At 45.8% G+C, this 25053-nt stretch overlaps 1 protein-coding gene across 2 annotated transcripts in view; it reads right to left on the bottom strand.

The window, feature by feature from the left end:
- The window catches only part of USP43 (ubiquitin specific peptidase 43), a 60127-nt gene extending 35074 nt beyond the window's left edge, over positions 1 to 25053 (bottom strand). For both annotated transcript variants that reach the window (XM_068530303.1, XM_068530304.1), the window contains exons 1-3: positions 24550 to 25053; positions 13649 to 13780; positions 5315 to 5418 (exon numbers count right to left, since the gene is read on the bottom strand). In XM_068530303.1, the coding sequence (XP_068386404.1) occupies positions 5315 to 5418; positions 13649 to 13780; positions 24550 to 25053 (740 nt within the window). The remainder of the gene's footprint in view (positions 1 to 5314; positions 5419 to 13648; positions 13781 to 24549) is intronic.

Raw genomic sequence — 25053 nt, 5'->3', positions numbered from 1 at the left:
GGTCTGGGAAGATCCCACATGCCGCGGAGCAACTGGGCCCGTGAGCCACAACTACTGAGCCTGAGCATCTGGAGCCTGTGCTCCGCAACAAGAGAGGCCGCGATAGTGAGAAGCCCGCGCACCGCGATGAAGAGTGGCCCCCCGCTCGCCACAACTAGACAAAGCCCTCGCACAGAAACGAAGACCCAACACAGCCAAAAATAAATAAATAAATATATTAAAAAAAAAAAAAAAAGTCACCTCTCCAAGATCCGTTCTGAGGAAGCCTTCCAAAACATACTCTGCCTAAAAGGGAATGCTGCTGGTAATGGGGAGCAGATTAGGCTTTCTGTGAATAAAAGCTATGAATGCTGTGAAGAGTTGAACACACACACACACACACACACACACACACACACAAACACACAATCCCACCTCTAGCCCAAACTCCAAAGTTGCAACAATCCTTGGCTATTAAACTTGCAGATGTTTTCAGGCTGTGGTAATAATCATATAGAATAACGAATTATTTGTCCTCTAGTTTAGAACCTCCAGCACCCCAGTACTATTCTTCCTTCTCTCCTCCAGCCAAAGGCAAAAACTCAGCCCCCTAAAAAGGAGGACAAGGGAGACGGAGGGAGAATCTCAGTGAACAGGGATCTCTGAATTAACCCATAATAACATTTCCAGCTTTCAATTTCATAAAGGCCGATGCCAGGGCGGCCCTCCATCCCAGGCAACCTTCCCCCCAGGAAAAGAGGCTGAAGAGGGTCCAGAACAGCAAGTACCACCCTCAGGGGCCCCAGTGTGGAGCTGGTGCCCACCGACAGCTACAGAAAATCACTTTTCAGACCTCAAAATTCCTAGCCTAGATGGACGTCTCTAACTATATTTTTTCTTAACTCTGGACCAGCAGGCAGAAAGCAGCTATTTTTAGCTGTCACCAGTCTTTTTTTCCAACATGAATATCTTGCTTCTTACTCATCATTCTATAGTAATCGACAAAGGGTCCTTGCGGTCCTCAGTCTCGGATCAGCTCAAATGTCACTTCACGAATCCTCCCCTGACTCACCTTACGCCTTATGATACTGTGATTTATAATAAGAAATATATATTTGGTCTCTAACAGTTGTTCCAGGCAAAGAGCTCCTACAGCTTTTGGAATTTCCTAAGTGATAAGAGCAAGAATGAAGGTAAAAGGAGCATCTTTGCTATTCATAACAAACCCCATCCCACCACACCTGAGTTTATGCTAATGAGGTGATATCTGGAAAGCCCCCAGAGAAAACCACAGGAGGTGGGCTGGTTGCCAGAGGGACCAAGCACGGGATTAGAGGGCTAGGACTTTGGGCTCCACCCCTACCTCCTGGGAAAAAAAGAAGGGGGTCAGAGGTTGAGTTAACCACGTATCGCCAATAATTGGATCAATCATGCCTACATAATGTTGCTTCCATAAAAACCCCAGCAGAAGGGGCTGGGAGAGCTTCCAGGTTGGTGACCGTAGGGAGGTGCTGGGAGGCTGGTGCACCCAGGGAGGGGTGCGGAACCTCGCCCCTCCCCCAGCACCTTGCTCTATGAATCTCCTATCTGGCTGTTCCTGAGTTATAGCCTTTTCAAATCAACTGGTAATCTGATAAGTAAACGGTTTTCCTGAGTTCTGTGAGCCACTCTAGGAAATCATTGAACCTGAGGAGGGGGCCGTGGAAACCTCCAATATATAGCCAGTCGGTCAGCAGCACAGGTGCCGACCCAGGACTTGCAATTGGTGTCCGGTGGGGAGGCAGTCCGGTGGGACTGAGCCCTTACCCTGCGGGGTCCGTGCCCGCTCTAAGTAGGTAGTGCCAGAATTGGGTTAAACTGTAGGACACTCAGTTGGCGTCCAGAGAGAATCGCAGAATTGCTTGGTGTGGGAAAAACACCCACACATCTGGGGTCAGAAGGATTGTGAGTGTGGAAGTAGTCAAGAGTAACGCAAAGGGAAACAAGAGTTTTTTTCCTCTTTCGCATCCATAACATGCACTTCAAAGCTCCCTCCATTTTTCCTTCAAAGCACGTGCCAGTTATATAACTATGTAAAAACCCAGGAGTTGGGGCTTCCCTGGTGGCGCAGTGGTTGAGAATCTGCCTGCCAACGCAGGGGACACGGGTTCGAGCCCTGGTGTGGGAAGATCCCACATGCCGCGGAGCAACTAGGCCCATGAGCCACAATTGCTGAGCCTGCGCGTCTGGAGCCTGTGCTCCGCAACAAGAGAGGCCGCTATAGTGAGAGGCCCGCGCACCGCGATGAAGAGTGGCCCCCGCTTGCCGCAACTAGAGAAAGCCCTCACACAGAAAAGAAGACCCAACACAGCCATAAATAAATAAATAAATAAATAAATAAAAAACAAAAACCCAGGAGTCACCGTAGATGCTCATTGTTTCCTTGGTCCCTCCGCCCCTCACCCTTAAACCCGCTGGCAAGTCCTGTTGACTCTGTTCCCCACCAGCCCACTCGCCTCCATCTCCATCACCGCCTCGTGGTCCAGCCACCACCATTCTCCCACTGAGAGGAAAGCACATCAGCGGCTGTTCCAGCTCCCAGTCCTGCCTCCCTCCATCACCAAAACAACCAGCCAGTTTCTTTCTTTTTTCTTCTTTTTTGTTTTGGCCACGCCGCAGGGCATGTGGGATCAGATCCCCGACCAGGGATCGGCCCTGTGCCACCTGCAGTGGAAGTGCGGAGTCTTAACCACTGGACTGCCAGGGAAGTCCCCACCAGCCAATTGCTGAGATGGAAAATTAGACCACACCCTGCCTTAAACTTTGCAGTGGTTTCCTCTGCCCCTTAGGCTACAACCCACACTGCCAGGTGCGTGCCCATCTGTCCAGCCTCACCTCCCACCCCTCACTACTTGGTGGCCCTCTGTTCCTTGAACTTGCCTGGATCATTCCTACCCCAGACCCTTTGCTGCTTTTCCTGCCTGGAATACCCTGTCCCCAAGTATTTCAACGGCTGGCTCCTTGTCACTCAGTTCTCAGCTCCAATGTCCCCTCTGCAAAGAAGCATGACCTGAACACCTTATCTAAGGTTAGCTGCCTACCCCGCCTCCCAGGTGACACTCATCATCATGGCAAATTGTTTGTTGCGCGTGTATTATTATCTAACACCTCCCCCAGTAGAATGTGAGCTCCTTGAGAACAGAGGCTGACTCCTTTCACAGCTCAATTCCCAGCACCTAGAAGAGGACCTGGCACGTAGTAGGCATGGATTAAATACCCAGAGAATAAAGGGATCTGCTTGGTTAGTATTTCTCTCTTGTGGGCAAGGAGTTACACTCTTCGTTGTAGCCACTGGACCAAGCGCAATATCAGATGCTCAAGGATGTGCAAGAAGGAAAAGAGGGGCTTCCCTGGTGGCGCAGTGGTTGAGAATCTGCCTGCCAATTCAGGGGACACGGGTTCGAGCCCTGGTCTGGGAGGATCCCACATGCCGCGGAGCAACTAGGCCCGTGAGCCACAGCTACTGAGCCTGCGCGTCTGGAGCCTGTGCTCCGCAACAAGAGAGGCCGCGATAGTGAAAGGCCCGCGCACCGCGATGAAGAGTGGCCCCCACTTGCCACAACTAGAGAAAGCCCTCGCACAGAAACGGAGACCCAACACAGCCAAAAATAAATTAAAAAAAAAAAAAAAAAAAAAAGACAGTGATCACATCCAAATTATATTATGGACGATCAATGAATATAACCTAAATCCTAAATTAGCACAGTTTCTGGGCAATTTTAAGTCATCTTCTCCTTTCTAAATACAAAGGATACAAATCTCCCAAAAGTATGGAAGTAAATGGCTGTAAGTGAATTCTAGAAGGCTGAATAATCGTTACTTTGTTTGAAGTAAATAAGAGATAAAAAACCAACAGGAGGCTTATGAAAAAGACAACAGGGCAAAGGAAAGAGAAGAGCATCCAGAAGACTCAGAGAAAAGCCCACCTTTAAAAGTGATTTAATGCAACACCCAAAAGAAAAATACAAAAAAATGTTTTGGTATCCATAATGGAGAACAGGAAGGCAAAGCTTTTGTGCATGAAGTAACAGCAGAACCTCACAGGGAAAGAACAAGGTCAGATGGAAGAGCCATCCAAGAGGTAGAAGTACAGAGAAGCAGAAACAGGACTCGTGCTTCAGAGATTTATCAAAGGTCAAATCTTGGTTCTGCCATTTACTATGTGTCCTCGCGAAATGCCCAACCCCAGATTGTACCTCATCTCCTTGGGCTCTTGTAAGTTAAATCAAAAAATATCTGGGTGAACATATATGTAACCAGTGGCTTCCCCTCAATCTTCATCACTGTGCTCATTCCCACCTCGAAGTGGGTGTCACTCTTATTGCATATGTTCCCACCCTTTCAACCCTATTCACCCTGCAGAGCCCGTGGAAAGGCATACCTCCTCCGAGAAGCTCCAGGGGTTAGTGCTTTCACTACAACATTGTCATTCTTGAAAATATTCTGCCTTATGTGAATCTCTGAACTGTCATATACAAAAGCCCAAAGAGAACATATACTTTCTGAAGTCAGAGTCTATATAATTATATATCTTTTATATCCTCCATTATGCTGGGAAATCTTGAACTCAAAATAATGTGTGAAACTCGGCTCTCTGGCAATAAAGAACAAACCAGAAAGATCTCATCCACTTCTCAATGATGGCCTGCTGGGGAGATCCTGGCCTCCACATTCATAATCTGGAGAACCACGCTTGCATCACCCCTCCTTCAAGGGGGGGATGGAAGGCCCAGGAGACAGCAAGAAAGAAAAGAAATACTGAGGGGGCTTCTCTGGTGGTGCAGTGGTTAAGAATCGGCCTGCCAATGCAGGGGACATGGGTTCGAGCCACGGTCCGGGAAGATCCCACATGCCACGGAGCAGCTAAGCCCATGTGCCACAACTACTGAGCCTGTGCGCTAGAGCCTGCGAGCCACAACTACTGAGCCCACGTGCCACAACTACTGAAGCCTGCACGCCTAGAGCCTGTGCCGCAACAAGAGAAGCCACCGCAATGAGAAGCCCGTGCACCGCAACGAAGGGTTGCCCCGCTCACCACAACTAGAGAAAGCCGGCGCGCGGCAACAAAGACCCAACACAGCCAAAAATAAAATAAAAAACACAAAAAAATGAAATACTGAGGGTCAGAGACAATAGAAGTTAGTGGTTAATTGGGATTTATAATGGGAGAGAGAAGGGTGTTTATGGTTTCTGTTGTTTTGTAATCTCGGGGTAAACCTGGCAAAGGGAGGTTAGTTACCAGCATAGGAGTTTGCTGAGCCCTTAAGGACAGATTCTAAACACACCCCATTCTTACCTGTACTGTGCTTGAAAGTGGCTTTGCACAAAGCTTTGGCCTAGAGGAAGCTGAGCTGGTGGCGACAGGAGGTTCTCGGAGGTCTTCCCGGCTTCAGGCTGAAGCTGCAAAGAAATGAGGAGAGGAAGCAAGATCAGATGTGCCTCTCATCACTCCGCTGTGTTCAGACCCGCCAAGCTACACCTCCTCCTGGGTCCTCAGCACCATTCTGTGGACCTAGACCTGCAGAGCCAGGACCTTCCATGTTGACTTACCATAATCCGCCTCTCCTTCAATCCCTGGACCTCCCCAATTCCAAGAGAGACAGAGACAGAGAGAGAGAGAGGAGAGAGAGACAGCGGGCGAGAGAGTGTGTGTGTGCGTGTGTGTGCTGAAAGAGCATGAACGTTGGCGAACACTCACTCACACATGCTCACCCAGCCCCAACCATTACCTCTGGATTGACTACCCCATTCTTTACCTCCATCCTTCTAGGCCCCCTGTGTCTAGAGGCCTCCTGTACATTTCACTTGGGTGAGCCGCCATCACTTCAAACACATCCACACCAAATCTGCCCATCTCCCACCTGCTAAGCTGTGTCTGTCCACATTTTCCAGGGAGCCAGTCTCCACACGAGCATTGTCTTTCTCAGACCAGGTTTGCACCTTAGAATAATGAACGCATGAGGCTCCTCCCTCCACAATCTGTCCTATTGTATCCTTCTCTACATCCCCTTACGTATAAGTGTCCTGTTGCTGCTGTAACAAACGACCACAAACTAGTGGCTTGAAACAACAGAAATGTGTCCCCTCACAGGTCTCGAGACTGGACATCCAAAATCAGCATCACGGAGCCGAAACCAAGGTGTCAGCAAGGCCGCACTCCCTCTGGAGGTTCTGGGGGAAAATACGTTCCTTGCCTCTTCCACCTTCTGGGAGATGTGGGAATTCCATGGCTTATGGCCACATCACTCCCGTCTTTAAGCCCGGCATCCTCAAAGAGCCAGGAGGAAGGACCACAGGGGAAGTGTTTGGGGAGAAATGTACTGATGTCTGAAATTTAATTTAAAATGCATCCAAAAAAAAAAGATGAGAAAAAGATGGAGTGATGAGTGGACAGACGGATGGATAGGTAGATAAATACATGATAAAGCAATTTTAGTAAAATGTAAATGATAGAATCTAGGTGGTGGGTAGGAGATATTCGCTGTATAAGGAATTCAACTTTTCCATGTTTGAAATTTTTCATAATAAAATTTTGGTACAAATAAGAGTGACAAATACTAAGAACAGTCAGTCCCACTATTTCATTAAACCCAATTTGACCAGAATACAGGATGTACAAAGGGGAGTAGAAAACAGAGCTAGAGAGGGAGGCTGGTACCATGTTGGATGGGGGCTTAAACGTCCTAAAGAAGATTCCTGGTCCAGTAAACAGCATAGTACCAGGGTTAAGGGTTAGCCTCTGGAGTCAGACTGCTGGGGTTCAAATCCCTGCACTGGCACTTAGCTGACAGAGTTTCTCAACCTCTGATGAAGCTAAATCAATTACTTAAGCTCTTTGTTCCATGGTTTTCCAATTTAATAAAGGGGTAATGAACGATAGTAATGAACGATAGTCCCAACGTGCTAGAGATATTTTGAGATTAAAAGAGTTAATATATATAAAACACTTAGAATAGTGCCTGGTACACAGCAAGCACTGTATAAGTGTTTGCTGTTGTTACATGATGGGGAGTATCTAATGGGTTTCGAACCTAAGCGGTGGCTACAGGTACAAAGACACGTTATAACCTGACAGGCATGCGCACGATGAAGGAGGGGGCGTCTGGAGTTAGGACACAAATTATGAGGCTCAAGAGTCCGGGTGCCAACAGGGTGAACTAGAGTAGGAGCCATGAAAATAAAAAGGAGAGAGGAACTCAATCAAGACACCCTGTGTGCACAGCTCATAACTGAGCACCTGATGGGAAAGGACACGGAGACAGAGGGAGGGATACACAGGGCCAGCTCCAAGCTTCCAGTCTGATGCCTGGAGAACCACTTTCCATTAACAGAAGAGGGAAAGGCAAAAGGAGAAGTGGGTCAGGGGAGGAGGGGAGGGCAAGCCAAGTTCGAGGCAGAGACACCTACGGCAGGTAAATGAAGGGCTCGGAGGAGAGAGAGAACTTGGATACAGAGCGGACACTGGCATCTGGGTCTGCTCAGGATTGACCCTTCTTCTTTGGGAGTAGCCTCAGTCCATGGGGAGGTGGGGACGGCTCTTTCCTCGGGGGTCCTGTCCTCCCTTACCAAGAGACAGGCAGGCACATGACCCAAGCTAGACGGATGAAATGTTCCTGCCCTGTGTGTCAATCATGGGCAGAGTGACCCAAAGGCTGCAAACAGCGACTCTAGCAGAAGTGTCCAGGCTGGAGGATTGAGCCGCTCCTGCCACTGAGACACCCTCACCCCGGAGCTGTCTGGTTCTTGATGGTTCCAAGCCTGGTCTTCAGCCTTCCTTTCGATTCTGCACACTCCCCCTTGGCCTTCCAACTAATCCCCTTCTTATTTGAGTCATCTGTTTGGCTGCTGTTCCTCGGAGCTGCTTCTGCATCCAGATGATAAGGCAGCACGCGTTGAGAGAGGCTGTGGATGGGACCATCCAAGGATGGGTATGGAAAGTGAAAATCCCAAACAAGGCTGGGGTAAGAGGCAGCAGAGGGTGACTCACAAAGCATGGTCTATCAGGTGAGACCCAGCTGGCGCTACCCTGCTAACCAAGTGACCCTAAAACCCTCCCTGAGCCTCATTCCACATCTAAACGGAATAGGAGTATTACATCCACCTCATGGAGCCGTCATTTAAACCAAAAAAGATGTGGGTATCCTGCCTGGCACATAGTAGGTGCTTAATAAATGTTAGCTTCCTGGTCCTCTCCCCAGCCCCATCCCTTTCTTAATTCTGCAAGAGTGGCGTTTTCTATAAGATAAACTACCCAAAAGGTTGCTAGTGTCACAGTGTCTACAGGATAGTAAAAAGATGCCCTAGGAGCTTCCCTGGTGGCGCAGTGGTTGAGAGTCCGCCTGCCAATGCAGGGGATGCAGGTTCGCGCCCTGGTCTGGGAGGATCCCATATACCACGGAGCAACTGGGTCCGTGAGCCACAGCTACTGAGCCTGCACGTCTGGAGCCTGTGCTCCTCAACAAGAGAGGCCGCGACGGTGAAAGGCCCGCGCAACGCGATGAAGAGTGGACCCGCTTGCCGCAACTAGAGAAAGCCCTCGCACAGAAAAGAAGACCCAGCACAGCCAAAAATAAATAAATAAATAAAATACTGGCTTAACTCCTAGAGAGCTTCATAAAAAAAAAAAAAAGAAGATGCCCTATTCACCAAAAACATTTATCGTTGCATTAACAGAGAAGAAAGGGGTCCTTATGTTTTCTATTCTAGTTTCAAATAAATCGAACTACATGGCTTTCATATGTTTTGAAACAGAAATAACCCTAGAAAGAAAAATTGTTCAGAGTTACACAGGGGACAGTCCCTTTCCTTCTTGGAAACAGAAAATGAAGTTTGTGCCAAATAGTCCAATAGCTCTGCTCTTTTACCTTCAAGCGTTCACAGCCAGGCCTCCGCAGGCAGCCCGATTTTCTAAGAGTGAATTTCAGGAGAGGTTTTGACCCCAGACAGAGAAAAAGATCTTTTCTGGTTTCAATCAGATCAAATGAAGAGTGGGGCAAGCTCCTCTCTCCGACCAACAACACCCCTGGTCTTGCTGGGTTGTGGTGCGCTCCTGACACCCTTAGCCATTAAAGGAACAGAAAGCAGCCAGCGTGGCTGAGAACGATGAGCAAGGGGCAGAGGGGCCTGAAACCAGGTGGAGTGATTGGTGGGCTAGTCAGGTAGGGCCCCGTCAGCCGCGTAGGAGTCCAGATTCTGTTGTAAGTGCAACAGGAAGCCGCCAGGGGAATTTAAGCAGGAGAGTGATGTGATCTTATTTCCTTTCTGAAAAGATCCCTCTGGCTGTAGCGTGGAGAACATATACATATAGTAGCGGGGCACAATGGAAATTGGAAGACCAATTAGGGCTGCTTTTATGTGGGTTTTGAAGTTGTTATGGATTATTGGCTTAAATAAACTCAAAGGCATCTTAAAGAAAGGTTTGGGGGTGGTGAACTGTGGTTGGGAGCAAAGGCTCCAGAGCAGAGGTTCTCAATGGGGAAACGCTTTTCCCTCCCCCCACCAGGGGACATTTGGCCATGTCTAGAGACATTTTTGGTTATCAATCACAGTTAGGGGTACCACCGGCATCTGGTAGGTAGAGGGGCGCTACAAATGCTACAACGCACAGGACAACCCTCCTCCCAGCAAAGAATTACCCAGCCCCAGTGTCAAACGTGCTGAGGCTAAGAAGCCCTGTTCTAGAGTTGAATTTTCTAGATTTGGATCCTGGCTCTCCCACTGACTTGCTGTGTGACTTAGGGCAAGTTACTTAACCTCTCTGTGCTCTTCCTCATCCTTAAGTCCAAAGCCTTTTCCTGCCACAGAGGCACAAAAGAGAAAGACTGAAAGGTAATTGGGAAGGCTGTTTATCCCTCCTACTTTCCAGGAGCACTGCCTGGCACAGCCAGGGAGTGGAAAATGGGACAAAAAGCTTTTTTTTTTGGCTGTGCCACATGGCTTACGGGATCTCAGTTCCCTGACCAGGGATTGAACCCAGGCCATGGCAGTGAAAGCCCGGAATGCTAACCACGAGGCCACCAGGAAACTCCCAAGAAGCCTTTTCTAGATGCAGCCAGAAGGAAGAGGCACCCGGGTCTCCTCCCTCCCTCTGGTGGGAAACAGAAAGCACAAGAAACTCAGGATAAGGAAAGGGATCCAGCACACTGGCTTTGAAATAGACTGAGGTTTGATTCTCTTTCCACAGGTAGAAGTTGAATGACCTTGGACAACTTAACCTAAATTTCCATTAACTGTAATATATGAATTAACCTTATTATGAGTTACTTATTATTATCCTTATTATGAGTTATCAAATATTAAAGCATGATAACTACTTAATTTATTCAACCATTCAGGGGTTTATTGAGTGTCTCCTATGCGTCAGTGAAATAAGTCATGAAAAGCATCATATGAAATGCCTGGCACGTAACACACTTCAATAAACAGTATCTCTCTCTTTTTAATACATCATTCTGATTTCAAAATGTGTTCATGCTAAGATTATGGAATACAGTGTAGTGACACGTTTGTCATCTCAGCATTCCTTTCCAACGTGCCCCAGCTCTACAGAAACCTTCCTTACCCATGTGGTTTGGGTGGAGTTCACCCCACAGGCATGGGACCCATGTGCCCAATCAGAATATTCCATCCTGCTGGCCACCTGCCCAGGAATGGACATGTGAACCACGCTAAGACAATCGGACTCTTGCCTGGGCTTTTTCTGGAATCCCAAGTGAAAAAGGCTCTATGAGCATTGCAGGGGCCCCTCCTGCCACTAGATGGGCAGAGTCAGTCTGAGAATGAAGAGAAAGACAAGAGATAAGGAGACCTTGGATCCAGCCCTACCTGAAGCTGGATCAACCCTTGGACTCATAAGTTCTAAAAGCCAATAAAAGCCCTCTCCTTAAGTTGGACCAAGTTGCAACTAAAAGGGTCTGAATCAGATGAACAGAAAATCATTGTACATATAAGAAAAATCACCCACAATCCCACAACCCAGAGAAACCACCATAATCTTTAAATGTCTGGTCCTCCCAGGTTCTGTTTGGTGAAGTTTTTGCTTTGTTTCGTTTGTGTGTTTTGGGGGTGAATGGAGCGGTTCTTTTTATTTTTCTATCTTTTTGGCATGCGGGATCTTAGTTCCCCAACCAGGGACCGAACCTGTGCCCCTTGCAGTGGAAGGTGAAGTCTTAACCATCAGACTACTAGGGAAGTCCTGGGATGGTTCTTTTTAAGATAAGAAAACAGGCTTTCAAGCCAGACCTCCCTTGGATTTGAATCCTGACTCTACCTCTTCTTAAGCTGTGCTGCTTCAGGAAGGTTACACAGCCTCTCTGATTCTTGGTTTACCCATATATAAAATGGGGATAATAACTCTTAATAACACCCCGCAAATGATAGTAGCTACTCATACTGTGTATAACACTCCAAGATGTGCTCTGAGGAGTACAGAATACTGTACAATCATTATCTTCCCTGTTCCATGCATCTGGCAACCTGCTGTCTCAGACATGAGTACTCTTTCTGCAGCTCTGTCAAGCTCTTAGCTTCTACATTATATTGTTGTTTAAAAGAGGTCTATTCTTTATTCAAGACATATATGGTTATGCCCTCCTTTTCTTAAAGTTGCCGCTTGTCATTTTTAAAAGGGAAAGAAACAAAGACAACAGCTGGCTGTGTGGACAAGTTAAGAAAAAAAAATGACTCAGCTTCTTGAGCCATTTTATTTTTAAATAAACATTGTATGTGTTTAAGGAGTGCAACATGATGATTTGATACACATCTACATGGTGAAATGATTACTTCAGTCAAGCCAATCAACATGTCCATCTCCTCATGTAGTTACCTTTTTTGTGTGTGGTGAGAGGACCTGAAATCTACTCTCTTAGCAAATTTCCAGCACTCAATATGGTATTATTAACTACAGTCATCATGCTGCACATTACATATCTCGATTCATTCATCCTACAAACCGTGACTGCCGTTCAATCTCCCCCCCATTTATTTATTCTCTTTTATTTTTTAAATTTATTTTATTGAATATAGTTGATTTACAATGTTGTGTTAATTTCTGCTGCACAGCAAAGTGATTCAGTTATACATATATGTCCATTCTTTTTCATATTCTTTTCCGATTTTTCTCAGGATATTGAATATAGTTCCCTGTGCTATACAGGAGGACCTTGTTGTTTTTCCATCCTGTATAAGCTAGTTTGCATCTGCTAATCCCAAACTCCCAATACTTCCCTCCCCCAACCCCCTACCCCTTGGCAACCACAAGTCTGTTCTCTATGTCTGGGAGTCTGTTTCTGTTTCGTAGATAGGTCCATTTGTGTCACATTTTGCCATTCAATCTTTATTACTCTAGAATAATGGTCTCCGAGTAGATAATGTAAGGATGGGAAGGTAACGGGTGAAAGATTGAAACACTTCCAAAGGGCTTTTTAATTGATTCACGAGGGGGATGGGAATAAAATGTCCAGAATAAAAACAAACAAACAAACAAACAAAAAACAAGTAAAGCAGTTCTTGTAGCTGCATCTGGATCAGTTCTGAGACACATCAAAAGTAATATGCGACTGATTAATTACCAAAGGTTGTGAAACATTTTTTAAATTATAGCAGATTATTCATGGATATTGTTATAATAATTTTGCTCACTCATGGAATAATAACCTCACTCGTTTTTACTTTCTTAAGAGAGAGATAAAAGGATAGGATTAGAGCAGAACCCATCACTGATCTTTATTTAGCAAAGCCCATAGAGAACACAGCTGATTTATCAACTAGCGGTGGCTACTACAAATGATCGTAGGGCTTTCTTACACCCAAAGGTTTGAGGTTTCATCCAAATCTGGGACTGCTGAGTGCACACATGTAAAGATCATCCATCCTGTGTCTTGAGAAAAAAGATTGGGAATCGCTGGCTCTGTAGGATAAGTAACTGAGAAAGCAAGGGTGGAGTTAAAATGGAAGCATCTAAAAATAATAAGCAACGGCACTCATGGCCTCAGATGACCATACTAAGGCATAGGATATTGACAGAAAGGAGATTTTTTTTTTCAAACTTTAAACCAAACAGAAACCCTATACACCATATCACTGGGATTAAAGAGGATGAGGAACAGCAATGGGAGGAAACGTCTGGTCTAAAACAAACGGGGAAAAGAGGAAGGAGCAGGGAACGGTACCGTGTGAACAGCAGGCAGAATACACAAAAATCTACGGATCTGAATTTCAAGATTTAGTTTTGAAGAGCTGAGTAAATGTGCAAGGGGAAAAAAGAAAATCAAACACAACGTGTTGGGCTTCCCTGGTGGCGCAGTGGTTGAGAGTCTGCCTGCCGATGCACGGGACACGGGTTCGAGCCCTGGTCTGGGAAGATCCCACATGCCGCAGAGCAGCTGGGCCCGTGAGCCACAGATACTGAGCCTGCGCGTCTGGAGCCTGTGCTCCGCAACAAGAGAGGCCGCGACAGTGAGAGGCCCGCGCACTGCGATGAAGAGCGGCCCCCGCTTGCCGCAACTAGAGAAAAGCCCTCGCACAGAAACGAAGACCCAACACAGCCAAAAATAAATAAATAAATAAATAAAAAATAATAAACCGTATTAAAAAAAAAAAAAAACACAACGTTGTTTCGGGGGCGACTGACCTTGTCGGACCCCAGCCCCGGGGCCGCGCCCTCCAAGTCCTCGTGCACACGATCCAGCAACCAGAGCAGGAACTCCAGGGCGTCGTGCTGGGAATTGCCTTGGAACTGAGAGCCGTACTTGGAGACTGCATTCTGAAAGGAAAAGAAGAATGTTTACATTAGCCAAGACATGGAAGCAAACTAAGTGCCCGTCAACAGACTATTGGGGACTTCCCTGGTGGCGCAGTGGTTAAGAATCCGCCTGCCAATGCAGGGGACACGGGTTCGAGCCCTGGTCCGGGAAGATCCCACATGCTGCGGAGCAACTAAGCCCATGCTCCACAACTCCTGAGCCTGCGCTCTAGAGCCTGCGGGCCACAACTACTGAGGCCTGCACGCCTAGAGCCCATGCTCCGCAGCAAGAGAAGCCACTGCAGTGAGAAGCCCGTGCTTTGAGGGGCAATTTGGCCCTTCAAACATCCAAACAAGGGCCTGGAAGCACCAAGCCTACCCATGGTCGCGCTTCAGCCTTGACCAGGATGACAAGTCAGAAACAACGTGGGGCGAGAAATGTTCTTTCCTGCTAAAGCCTGTCATTTGGGGAGGAGTGTCCCCAAATGCTGAGGGTTCTCTGTATAGGAGGAGGCATCGTTTTTTCCAGAAAGACTACCATTGTGTATCCTGTCCTTTGAAAACCCACAGGCTTGTCTGTTGAATATATGTATATATATATATATTTTTTTTTTTTTTAATTAAAGTATAGTTGATTTACAATATTGTGTTAGTCTCAGGTGTACAGCATAGTGATTCAGTAATTTTGCAGATTCTATTCCATTATAGGTTGTTACAAAATAATGGGTATAATCCCCTGTGCTATACAGTAAATCCTTGTTGCTTAACTATTTTATGTATGGTAGTTTGTATCTGTTAATCCCATACCTCTAATTTGTCCCTTTCCCCTTTGGTAACCACAAGTTTGTTTTCTATGTCTGTGAGTCTGTTTCCGTTTTGTTTTGTTTCTTTTTTATTTTATTTTAATTTTTATTGAAGTATAGTTGATTTACAATGTTGTTAGTTTCTGCTGTATGGCAAAGTAAATCAGTTATACATATATATATCTCCACTCTTTTTTAGAGTCTTTTGAGTAGAGTTCCGTGTGCTATATGTTTCTGTTTGAATATAGATTCATTTGTATTATTTTTTAGATTCCACATGTAAGTGACATCATATAGTATTTGTCTTTGACTTACTTCACTAAGCATAATATTCTCCAGGTCCATCCATGTTGCTGCAAATGGCAGTATTTCATTCTTTTTTATGGCTGAGAAATGTTCCATTGTATGTTTATACCACATCTTCTTAATCCAATTGTTTTTTTTTAATGATTAAGATTTTTTTTTAAGATTTAATTTTATTTATTTTTGGCTGTGTTGGGTCTTTGTTGCTGCGCGCGGGCTTCTCACTGAGGTGGCTTCTCTTGTTGCGGAGCACACAGGCTCTAGAGGTGTGCGGGCTTCAGTAGCTGCGGCACGCGGGCTCAGCAGTTGTGGCTCGCGGGCTCTAGAGCGCAGCCTCAGTAGTTGCGGTGCACAGGCTTAGTTGCTCCGCGGCATGTGGGATCTTCCCTGACCAGGGCTTGAACCCGTGTCCCCTGCATTGGCAGGCATATTCTTAACCACTGTGCCACCAGGGAAGCCCCCAATTGTCTGTTGACGGGCACTTAGTTTTCTTCCATGTCTTGGCTAATGTAAATAGTGCTGCTATGAACATTGGGGTGCATGTATCTTTTCGAACTAGTGTTTTCATTTTTTTCTAGAAATATACCCAGGAGTGGGATTGCTGGATCACGTGGTAGAATGTTTTGATAGAGGTGACCATGTCTCCTCCCTGAAGCTCTGGTCCTTGGATTGCTGGGGGGCATGCTCGCCTGGCCCCCCACCCACACCCTCAGTCTATTTCCACGCTGTCTCTCTCTGTTCACCCCAAAGGTGGACAGCTTCTTGTCCTTCTCTCTCCACGGTGGTTTCCTTCATTCCCACGGCATCAACTCCCCGCTTTGAGAATGACCACATGGCCCAGTGAAGTGGGCTTCCTTAAATACCACGCATGTGGTTCCTTCACTGCCTCTTCCTAAAATGAATGAAACTTCAGAAGTACAAACATCTCCTTCTGTGGTTAGATCACAAAATGTTTGGGCCAGTCCTTAATCCTTTTAATAAATATTTATTTGTTGAGTGCCTACTAGGGGCCAGGCACTAGTCTAGGGCCTGGGGCTACAACACCGACATGATTCCTTGCCCTGGTGGCACTCACATTCCTGTGCCCTTCATGCTGTCCTGTTAGACGAGGTGACAGCTTTGTCATTTTCTGGGTAAATGCATGTTCCAGCTCTCAAAAAGTTTATTTCAAAGGGCAATATATGCACTTACTTAAAAAAAAATAATTCAAAATATAAAAAGAACAGTAATGAAAAGTCTTCCCGGGCTTCCCTGGTGGCGCAGTGGTTGAGAATCTGCCTGCTAATGCAGGGGACACGGGTTCGAGCTCGGGGTCTGGGAAGATCCCACATGCCGCGGAGCAACTGGGCCCGTGAGCCACAGCTACTGAGCCTGCGCGTCTGGAGCCTGTGCTCCGCAACAAGAGAGGCCGCAATAGTGAGAGGCCCGCGCACCGCGATGAGGAGTGGCCCCCGCTTGCCGCAACTAGAGAAAGCCCTCACACAGAAATGAAGACCCAACACAGCCAAAAATAAATTAATTAATTATAAAAAAAAAAAAAGTCTTCCCAGGCCTGGGTGCCCCTCCCCTCCCCAGAGGGAGGACACTTTGAACATTTTCTTACTTAGCATCCTTCCAGGGTCTTTTTTGTGCAAGCATGAGCATCTGAGTGTAAGCAAACCCCCTTTTCTGTGTGAGTGCACAGGGCAGGCCTTGTCCGGTGTAGGTCTGTCCTCTGCTCATGCCCACCCAAGGCAGCTGTGTGAGCAAAGCTGTGAACCCAGCGGATCTCACCAAGGCCAATCTAATCAAAGGCCCTGGGCTTTTTTTCTTTTCCTTTTTTTTCATCTTTCCTTGGGACTTAAAGGAAACTTTAGGATGAGCCGAAGCGAAATTAAAGATTTAATTAACTGAAATGCTGGTTCTGAGTCTTTATTTGAAACACACTAGCTTGGGCGCAATGAAGGATCTAGGCTTCTCTGCACTTTGACCCCCAAGCAGGGCTGCCCAATGAGCCAATAAAATGAACCTTGAATAAGCAGTAAATAATGGTGATGTCTGTGGTATAAGTATGTCCCAGGCAATATTGGGAATATATTTCCACTAACAAGTTATTGTTTATCTGAAATTCAAATGGAGCTGGGCATCATGTATTTTACCTGGCAATCCTACCTCCCAGCCTTCCTCAAACCTACATCCTTAGTACCAACATTCCCTTCCAGGGGGTCAGCCAGCCCCTCCAGCTCGAAATCTCTAAACTCAGCTCTTTCTCTTAATGTCAGGGTCCTCTTGCAGGTTCCATCTCACACCCGCATCAGTCAAGCATTCTGAGTCTGCCTTCCCAACTGTTTCCATCCCACCCCTTCACCAGAGTCCCACTCCCACTGTTGAGTCCTAACTCCTGTTGATCCAGACCGCAATGCCTACCTCGAGGGGAGCCCGGCCCCCAGCACCTCCCCCTGACCGCCCACTGCCTGCAGGACAGGACAGACCCTTCTTCCCACAGCCCAGCTGGTAACATCGTGTCCCCACCCAAACCCTTCCCGACTCGCTGACTCACCACCTAATAATCCAGATTCCTCCAGTCTGGCCCCATCCATCACTCACCACTCCGTCTCATGTTTCAAAGCTCCAGGTAAATGAGCCACTCGGGTGCCCCAAACATACTTTCCCACTTCTATGGGCTACACCTTTACTTATTCTTTCTTCCATGTGAGATCCATTCCTCTCCTGCTAATCAGGCTAATCCTTTAAGACTGACACTCTTGTCCTCTTAGTCTGGCCATAAAGCCACACAACCTTTCCAGAAAGAATTTGACAACTTCAAGAAGACAGACAAGATAAGGCCTTAATAATGTCCCTCTTTATAAACATAGTGATTCCACTTTAAGGGGTTTAGCCTAAGGAAATGAGAGATCCAAGCAAAGATATCTCAAAGTTATCTGGGGAGAACTTACTGCACACTTATATCAGATGGTCTTAAAAATTACGCTTGAGGAAATACTAATGAGAAAAGAAGATAAATAATCTTGTTGTTAAAAAAAAAAAAAAACAGCAAAAATATATATTTGAGATTTTTAAAATATATTTATAGGTAGAAAGGTAAAAGACCAGAAAATATACGGCAAAATATTAACAAATGGTTATAGAAAGATGGGACCATAGGTAATTTTCTTTTTCATTTTAATTTGTACATTGCAAATATTTTTTACAGTGAACACTATTCTTTATTGGTCTTTTCCCAACTATAACAGTATCTGGCAGGTATTTTACAGAATTTTTTAAGATAACTTTACCTATTGATTCTACAGAAAACATTCCCATAGAAAGTCTACTGAAATGTAACTAGAACTGCATTAAAGCTAAATCCTTGGGATTTAACTTGGGAGAGATGAATGGCAATATTTGGTATTTCTACCCTGCAATATGGCATAGCTCTATCCGTGTGTGGGTGTGTGTGTGGGTGTGTGGGTGTGTGTGTGTGTATTTCTTCCTCTCACCACTGATAATTTATAACATATTTGTTTTAAGAAGTATTCCTACTTATTTCATACATTGGGTTGTTTTTAGGTATGAAATCTCACTTTTATATGTTTCTAAATGGGTCTTGCTTTTGACTGTCTCTGTTGTACCTGAACCCATTAGCGACAGCGATTATTCTAAAATATGGATTTCTAGAACGATTTAGTAATTTTCCTTCTGTTCAATATTTTTTTTTCCATTTCCACTTCATGTCTTACTGGTTTTGTCCAGAACTTCCAAAACATACAAGTGATGAAGGTATCCTTGTTTTTAAAAAGCAATGCCTCCATCGTATGACTTGAGGCATACTGTATGTCTAAAATTGTTAGTCTAAAATTGATCCTCAAGCACGTGAGCTATGATAAATTCCAGATGGCTGAAATCCTTAATATAGCCATAGAAAAACTAGAAGTACATAACATAGAATGTTTATCAAAAGGTATGATATAAATAAATCTAAAACTTTCCGTAGGGAGAAGGAGAGAGTTGGGAGAAAATATCTGCAGCAAATATGACTAGAGTTAAGGAACTTACAGAAACAAGAAAAAAGAACATTAAGACCGAGGCAGAATGGATAGACAAACCACATGAACAGACAATTCCAAGAGCAGCCTTACAACTAGTAAAAAAGCATAGAAAAATCCAACACCTCACTCCTAATCAAAAAAAACAAATGTAAAAACAAGATGCTATTTCTTTTTGTTCAATAAATTAATAAGAGAGAATAACCAATACTTAGGAAAATATGCATTGCTGGTGTATCTACAACTTGATATAATTATTTGGAAAGAAATTTGTCAATGTGAGTACTAAAAATAATCAAGCCCAACAAAATTGATCTAAAAACTAAAAAACAATAAATACTTAAAATTGAGATGGTGATTATACAGGTACATACATGTCAAAACTCATCAGATTCTACACTTAAAATTTTTACTCAGCCCTGAGAAAAGAAATTCTGCCATTTGCAACAATGTGGATGGACCATGAGGACATTATGCTGAGTGAAATAAGTCAGACAGAGAAAGACAGACAGTGTATAATACCTCTTACATGCGGAATCTAAAAAAAAATCGAAACTGGAAAAGCAGAAAATAAAACAGTGGTTATCAGAGGCTGAGGGTGGAGGGATGGGACAGATAGTGTGTAAGGGTACATAGTTGTAACTAGTAGATAAATAAGTCCTGGAGACTAATACATGGTACAGGCAGACCTCAGAGTTATTGTAGGTTCAGTTCCAGACCACCATAATAAAGCAAATATCTCAATAAAGCGAGTCACGTGAATTTTTTGGTTTCCCAGGGCATATAAAATTATATTCACACTCTTCTGTAGTCTCTTAATACTACAATATTACAATGTACAATAGCATTGTGTCTAAAAACACAACCTACAGACCTTAATTAAAAAACAATTTATTATAAAATGAAATTCCAAAAAAAATAGCAAAAATGAATAAGTAAGTAAATAAATAAAACAATTTATTGCTAAAAAAAATGGTAACCATCATCTGAGCCTTCAGCGAGTCTAATCTGTTGCTGGTGGAGGGTCTGGTCTCGATGTTGGTGGCTGTTGACTGGTCAGGGTAACTGCGGCAATTTCTGAAAATAAGACCACGATGACATTTGCCGCATGGACTGACTTCTCCTTTCACTTGAACACTTACGAGGCCATTGTGGGGTTATTAATTGGCCTAATTTCAATACTGTGTGTCTCAGGGAAGAGGGAGGCCCAAGGAGAGGGAGAGAGGTGGGGGAACAGCCGGTTGGTGGAGCAGTCAGAACACACACATTTATTAAGTTCACCATCTTATATGGGCGTAGTTCATGGCAGCCCAAAACAATTATAATAGTAACATCAAAGATCACTGATCACAGATCGCCATAACAAATATAATAACAATGAAAAAGTTGTAGATACTGTGAGAATTACCAAAATGTGACAGAGACCCAAAGTGAGCAAATGCTCTTGGAAAAAGGGCGCTGATAGACTTGACCGATGCAGGGTTGTCACAAACCTTCAATATGTAAAGCACGCAATATCTGCAAAGTACAGTGAAATGAAGTGTACCTGTACAGTGATTATAGACAACAAAACTGTATTATAAACAATAAACTTGCTAAGACACTAGATCTTAATTGTTCCCAGCACTAAAACATGACGAGATAGGGGTGTTAACCAATGCTACTATTGGCAATCATACTGCAATACAAATGTATCAAACCAATGTATTATATACCCTACACAGTGTTATATCTCACATATAACTCAATTTTTTAAAATGGGTGCCTTTCACTGTACATAATTTATACCTCATAAAAGTTGATTTAAAAAGCAACAAACATAAAAAGAACAAAACAGTCATCTTTGCTTTGACCATGTCGTTTCACTTCAAGGAATTAAGCTTATGGAAATGATCAGAGCTGAGGACAATGATTTAAATACAAGAATTTTCAACATAGCATGATAGCTGGAAAATTGTACAGTACATAAACATCTCCCTAGGGATTGGTTCGTTTAATGAAATATTACACAATCATTAAAAATTAAGTTTTATAAAAGATTTTAATGACCAGGAGAAAGTCTTACGATAATACTTAACTGAAAACAGCAAGATACAAAACTAGAATTTCCAATTGTTTGCACATGATTTGAAGCACATCAACACACTAATGATGGTTATCTCTAGAGGGTGGAGTTCCAGATCTTTTTTTTTTTTTTTTACATTTTGGCATTTTCCAATTTTTTATAGTTATATACATTTAATTACATCATTAGAAATCAAAGTATTATGAATAATACCATGGACAGGATTTTTAAAATGTATTTATTCATTTGCTCTTAAAACAAAGAGTGGTCCTACTACCACTGGGACACTGGGTGACTCAGGGCGCAGGGAGGGGGAACGCCACAGACCCATGCCTTTTGCGTGGCTGGGCTGCAGTAACTCACTCCAGCCTGCTGGCTGCTTCTCAGCTTCCTGCCTTCCTCCATGTGAAGCTAATAATCCCTCTTAAAGGCCAAACTCCTTTACACAACCCTCTGTGGCTTCTCCCAAACCCATTCTCCGGCCCCTCCCCCCAGCCACATAGGCTTTCATTAATTCCTTTTATCAGGCACTTATCCTGCCCAGCCCCACCCACCTCAGTGACTGGCAGTTTCAGTCTCCGGAACTATAATGCACTTTCCCACCCTCTCATGTCCTTAGTTGGCCCTTCATCCTTCAAAATTCAACTCAGTGGTTCCCTCTCCTGGGACGACTTCCTAGCCCACCTCCTCACACCACCTTCCCCCAAACAATCACATCCTCCTGCCAGAATTGCCATAGAGCATCTTTATTTTTTATTTTTTTATCCTTTTTAACATCTTTATTGGAGTATAATTGCTTTACAGTGCTGTGTTAGTTTCTGCTGTATAACAAAGTGAATCAGCTATATGCATACATACATCCCCATATCCCCTCCCCCTTGCGTCTCCCTCCCACCCTCCTTATCCCACCCCTCTAGATGGTCACAAAGCACCGAGCTGATCTCCCTGTGCCATGCAGCTGCTTCCCACTAGCTGTCTATATTACATTTGGTGGTGTATATATGTCAATGCTACTCTCTTACTTGCTCTCTTACTTCGTCCCAGCTTACCCTTCCCCCTCCCCGTGTCCTCAAGTCCATTCTCTACGTGTGTCTTTATTCCTGCCCCTAGGTTCTTCAGAACCATTTTTTTTTTTTTTTAGATTCCATATATATGTGTTAGCATACGGTATTTGTTTTTCTCTTTCTGACTTACTTCACTCTGTATGACAGACTCTAGGTCCATCCACCTCACTACAAATAACTCAATTTCGTTTCTTTTTATGGCTGAGTAATATTCCATTGTATATATGTGCCACATCTTCTTTATCCATTCATCTGTCGATGGACACTTAGGTTGCTTCCATGTCCTGGCTATTGTAAACAGAGCATCTTTATTTTGTAGCACTTGTCAGCAGTTCTAATCGTGGGCCCGTGGTATTACTTCACTCACATCCATCTCTCTCACTGGACCGTAAGCTCCAGGAGAGGAGCCCCAGGGTCAGGTTTTGCACTCATCACCCCACATGTGTTCCATGCTCCCTCTATAGTATCTAGACACTCAATATTTGTTGAATGAATAAATGTTTCCTCATCTGTAAAATAAGAGGAGCCCACCTAGACTTCAATCCCCAAGGTTTAAAACCACAGATTCTGGAATCCTTCCCCACTCTCTCCAAGGCTGCCTACCAGGAAAGTTCCAGGAACCTCAGGCTTATAACACCCTTACTAACATATTAACAGTTTGATTATCCTTCAGCTCCCCGAGGCTCACAGGGAGCTTCTTGGCTCTAGGGATTTGAGAGCAGGCGAGAGGGACAGGAAACGCTGGTGAGTCATGGAGGGTGATTACTAATTTGGAAGACTTTTCAAGCTACTCCCGTCTCTCCCATTGCTGCAGTTAACTGGATGAGAATGCAAGGAGCAATAGAAAAGGTACACAGGATTACCTCTCTCCCTCCAGGTCTCTGCAGGTGAGGAGTTATAATTAGCTCATTTTACCCTCACAACAACCCTATAAGAAGGTAGGTACCGCTAGAGTCCCATTTTACAGATGAGGAAAGCTGAGGCACAGTTGAGATTTTAGTAACTTGCTCAAGGTAACCAAGACCTTGCTCTGAACCACTAAAGGATACTGCCTCTCACATTTAAAAAGCAAATGATGCCAAAAGGAGATATTACTGACACCCATCTGACCCACTGACGCCTGCAGAACAGTGCTTCACTAGTGGAAGCAGGAGAGAGGATGGTGGGGGTTGGCATCCTCGTGGGTCACATGGCAAGGATTGCTTTCTCAGGCTGAAACTCAAGAGCAGTGATGCTTGTGGAATGAACACTGACAAGTTCCCTCTCCCCCAAGAACAACAATCCCTAGTCTTTGGGGAGCTTCAGCTCTCTGCCCAGAACTGTGGTTTTTTAGCAGGAAGCCAGCCATGCGCGTCAATTATCAGCACTCTTTAATCCAACTGGGACCCCAGACAAATGCCCCGCTTTAATCCTGGGTGAAGTGATACACATAACTTCCAAAGCCTCATGACCCTGCAGCATACCCAGTAAGTAGACCGTGACCCCAGGAACAAAGGATACAAACCCACGCTAACGCATCCTAGGGGATTTCATTCACACTAAGCAAAAGGATGCCACCTCCAGTATAGCACACCCACTGCCTCTCCCAGGCCCTCAGCGCAGTACCTGGCACACAGGTTCTCAGATTTCGATGGGCTTAGAATAAAAGCCAAACTCCTTACCGTTGCCTCCAAAACCTTACATGATCCGGCCAACCTCATCTCCTCCCCACTCTACTCTACTGGGCAAATGCCACCCGAGTTTTCCTTCATGCCTCCAGTTCTCAGCTCCTTCAGGCCTCTGGTCTTTGCACTTGCTGCTCCCTCCCCCTGTGGGGATTACTCCTAGATCTTGGCCTGGCTTCGTCCTTCTCATCATTCACCTCCTTCCTCCTAGACCTTGGCCTTCGAAGTCCGACTCCCCGCACCGCACTAGAAACTAGAGTGGAAACTCTATCCCTGGCGTTAGAACAGTCCTCCGATACTTCAACTAGTGTTTGCTGAGCGCAGAAATACTGAATACGCTCAAATCTACCAGCTCCCTGCACTCACCCGCCTCAAGCGCTGACACATTAATCAACTCAAAACAAAGGCGATGGGCTTCACTGGTGGCGCAGTGGTTAAGAATCCGCCTGCCAATGCAGGGGACGCGGGCCCGAGCCCTGGTCCGGGAAGATCCCACATGCCGAGAAGCAGCTAAGCCCTGCACCACAACTACTGAGCCTGCGCTCTAGAGCCCGCATGCCACAACTGCTGAAGCCCGCACGCCTAGAGCCCGTGCTCCGCAACAAGAAAAGCCACCACCGCAATGAGAAGCCCGCGCACCGCAACGAAGACCCAACGCAGACAAAAATAAATAAAAATGTAAAGATAAATTTAATTTTTTTAAAAAAAGCGATAATCCGAGGCTTAACTGGCAAATGCCATCTAGAGAAGTCCCCAAGAAACCCCTTTCCTGATGGAGCACCCAACGGTCCAGAAGGGAAACCCGAAAGGCCGGAACGTGGCTGCCGCCGAGCGGTCAAGGCTGGAGGCAGCCCGGCGCTGCCTACCTTGAACTCGGCGGAAAGTTGGGGCGTGTATTCGCGCGTCCAGAGCGCGCGCACCAGCGCTGCCAGCTGCTCGGTGACCTCGGCGCGGCCCGGCGCCGCCCGGTAGCGCCCCAGCGCCAGGAACTCGGCCAGCAGGTCGGTGTTGCTGAGACACTGCACCACGGCGTTCATGAAACAGGTGTTGCCGTGGTTCTTCAAGCCCTGAGCTCCCGGGGTCCGCGCCCCGTCGCCGGCGGGGAGCTGGGGCTGGGGTCGGGGCGGGCGCTCCTCCCCGGGGCTTCCGGGCGCAGCTGGATCCGGGCCCGCGGGGCCAGCAAAGCCTCCCTCCCCGTCGCCATAGCCGTGTCCCGGCTGGGGCTGGGGCCGGGGCGGCGAGTCCCCGGGGCGGGAGCGGCTGCCCAGCGCCAGCAGGAAGCGGCCAAACAGGCGGCGCAGGGAGCGGCGGCGGCGGGGCCGGGGCGCGGGGGGCCCCTCTCCGGTCGCGGCCCCCGCGCCCGGGTCCAT

The sequence above is a fragment of the Eschrichtius robustus genome, chromosome 20 (assembly GCF_028021215.1).
Source record: "Eschrichtius robustus isolate mEscRob2 chromosome 20, mEscRob2.pri, whole genome shotgun sequence".
Classification (NCBI taxonomy): Eukaryota; Metazoa; Chordata; class Mammalia; order Artiodactyla; family Eschrichtiidae; genus Eschrichtius; species Eschrichtius robustus.
Note: the sequence above shows the minus strand (reverse complement) of the source record. Positions and strands in the feature narration are given on the sequence as shown.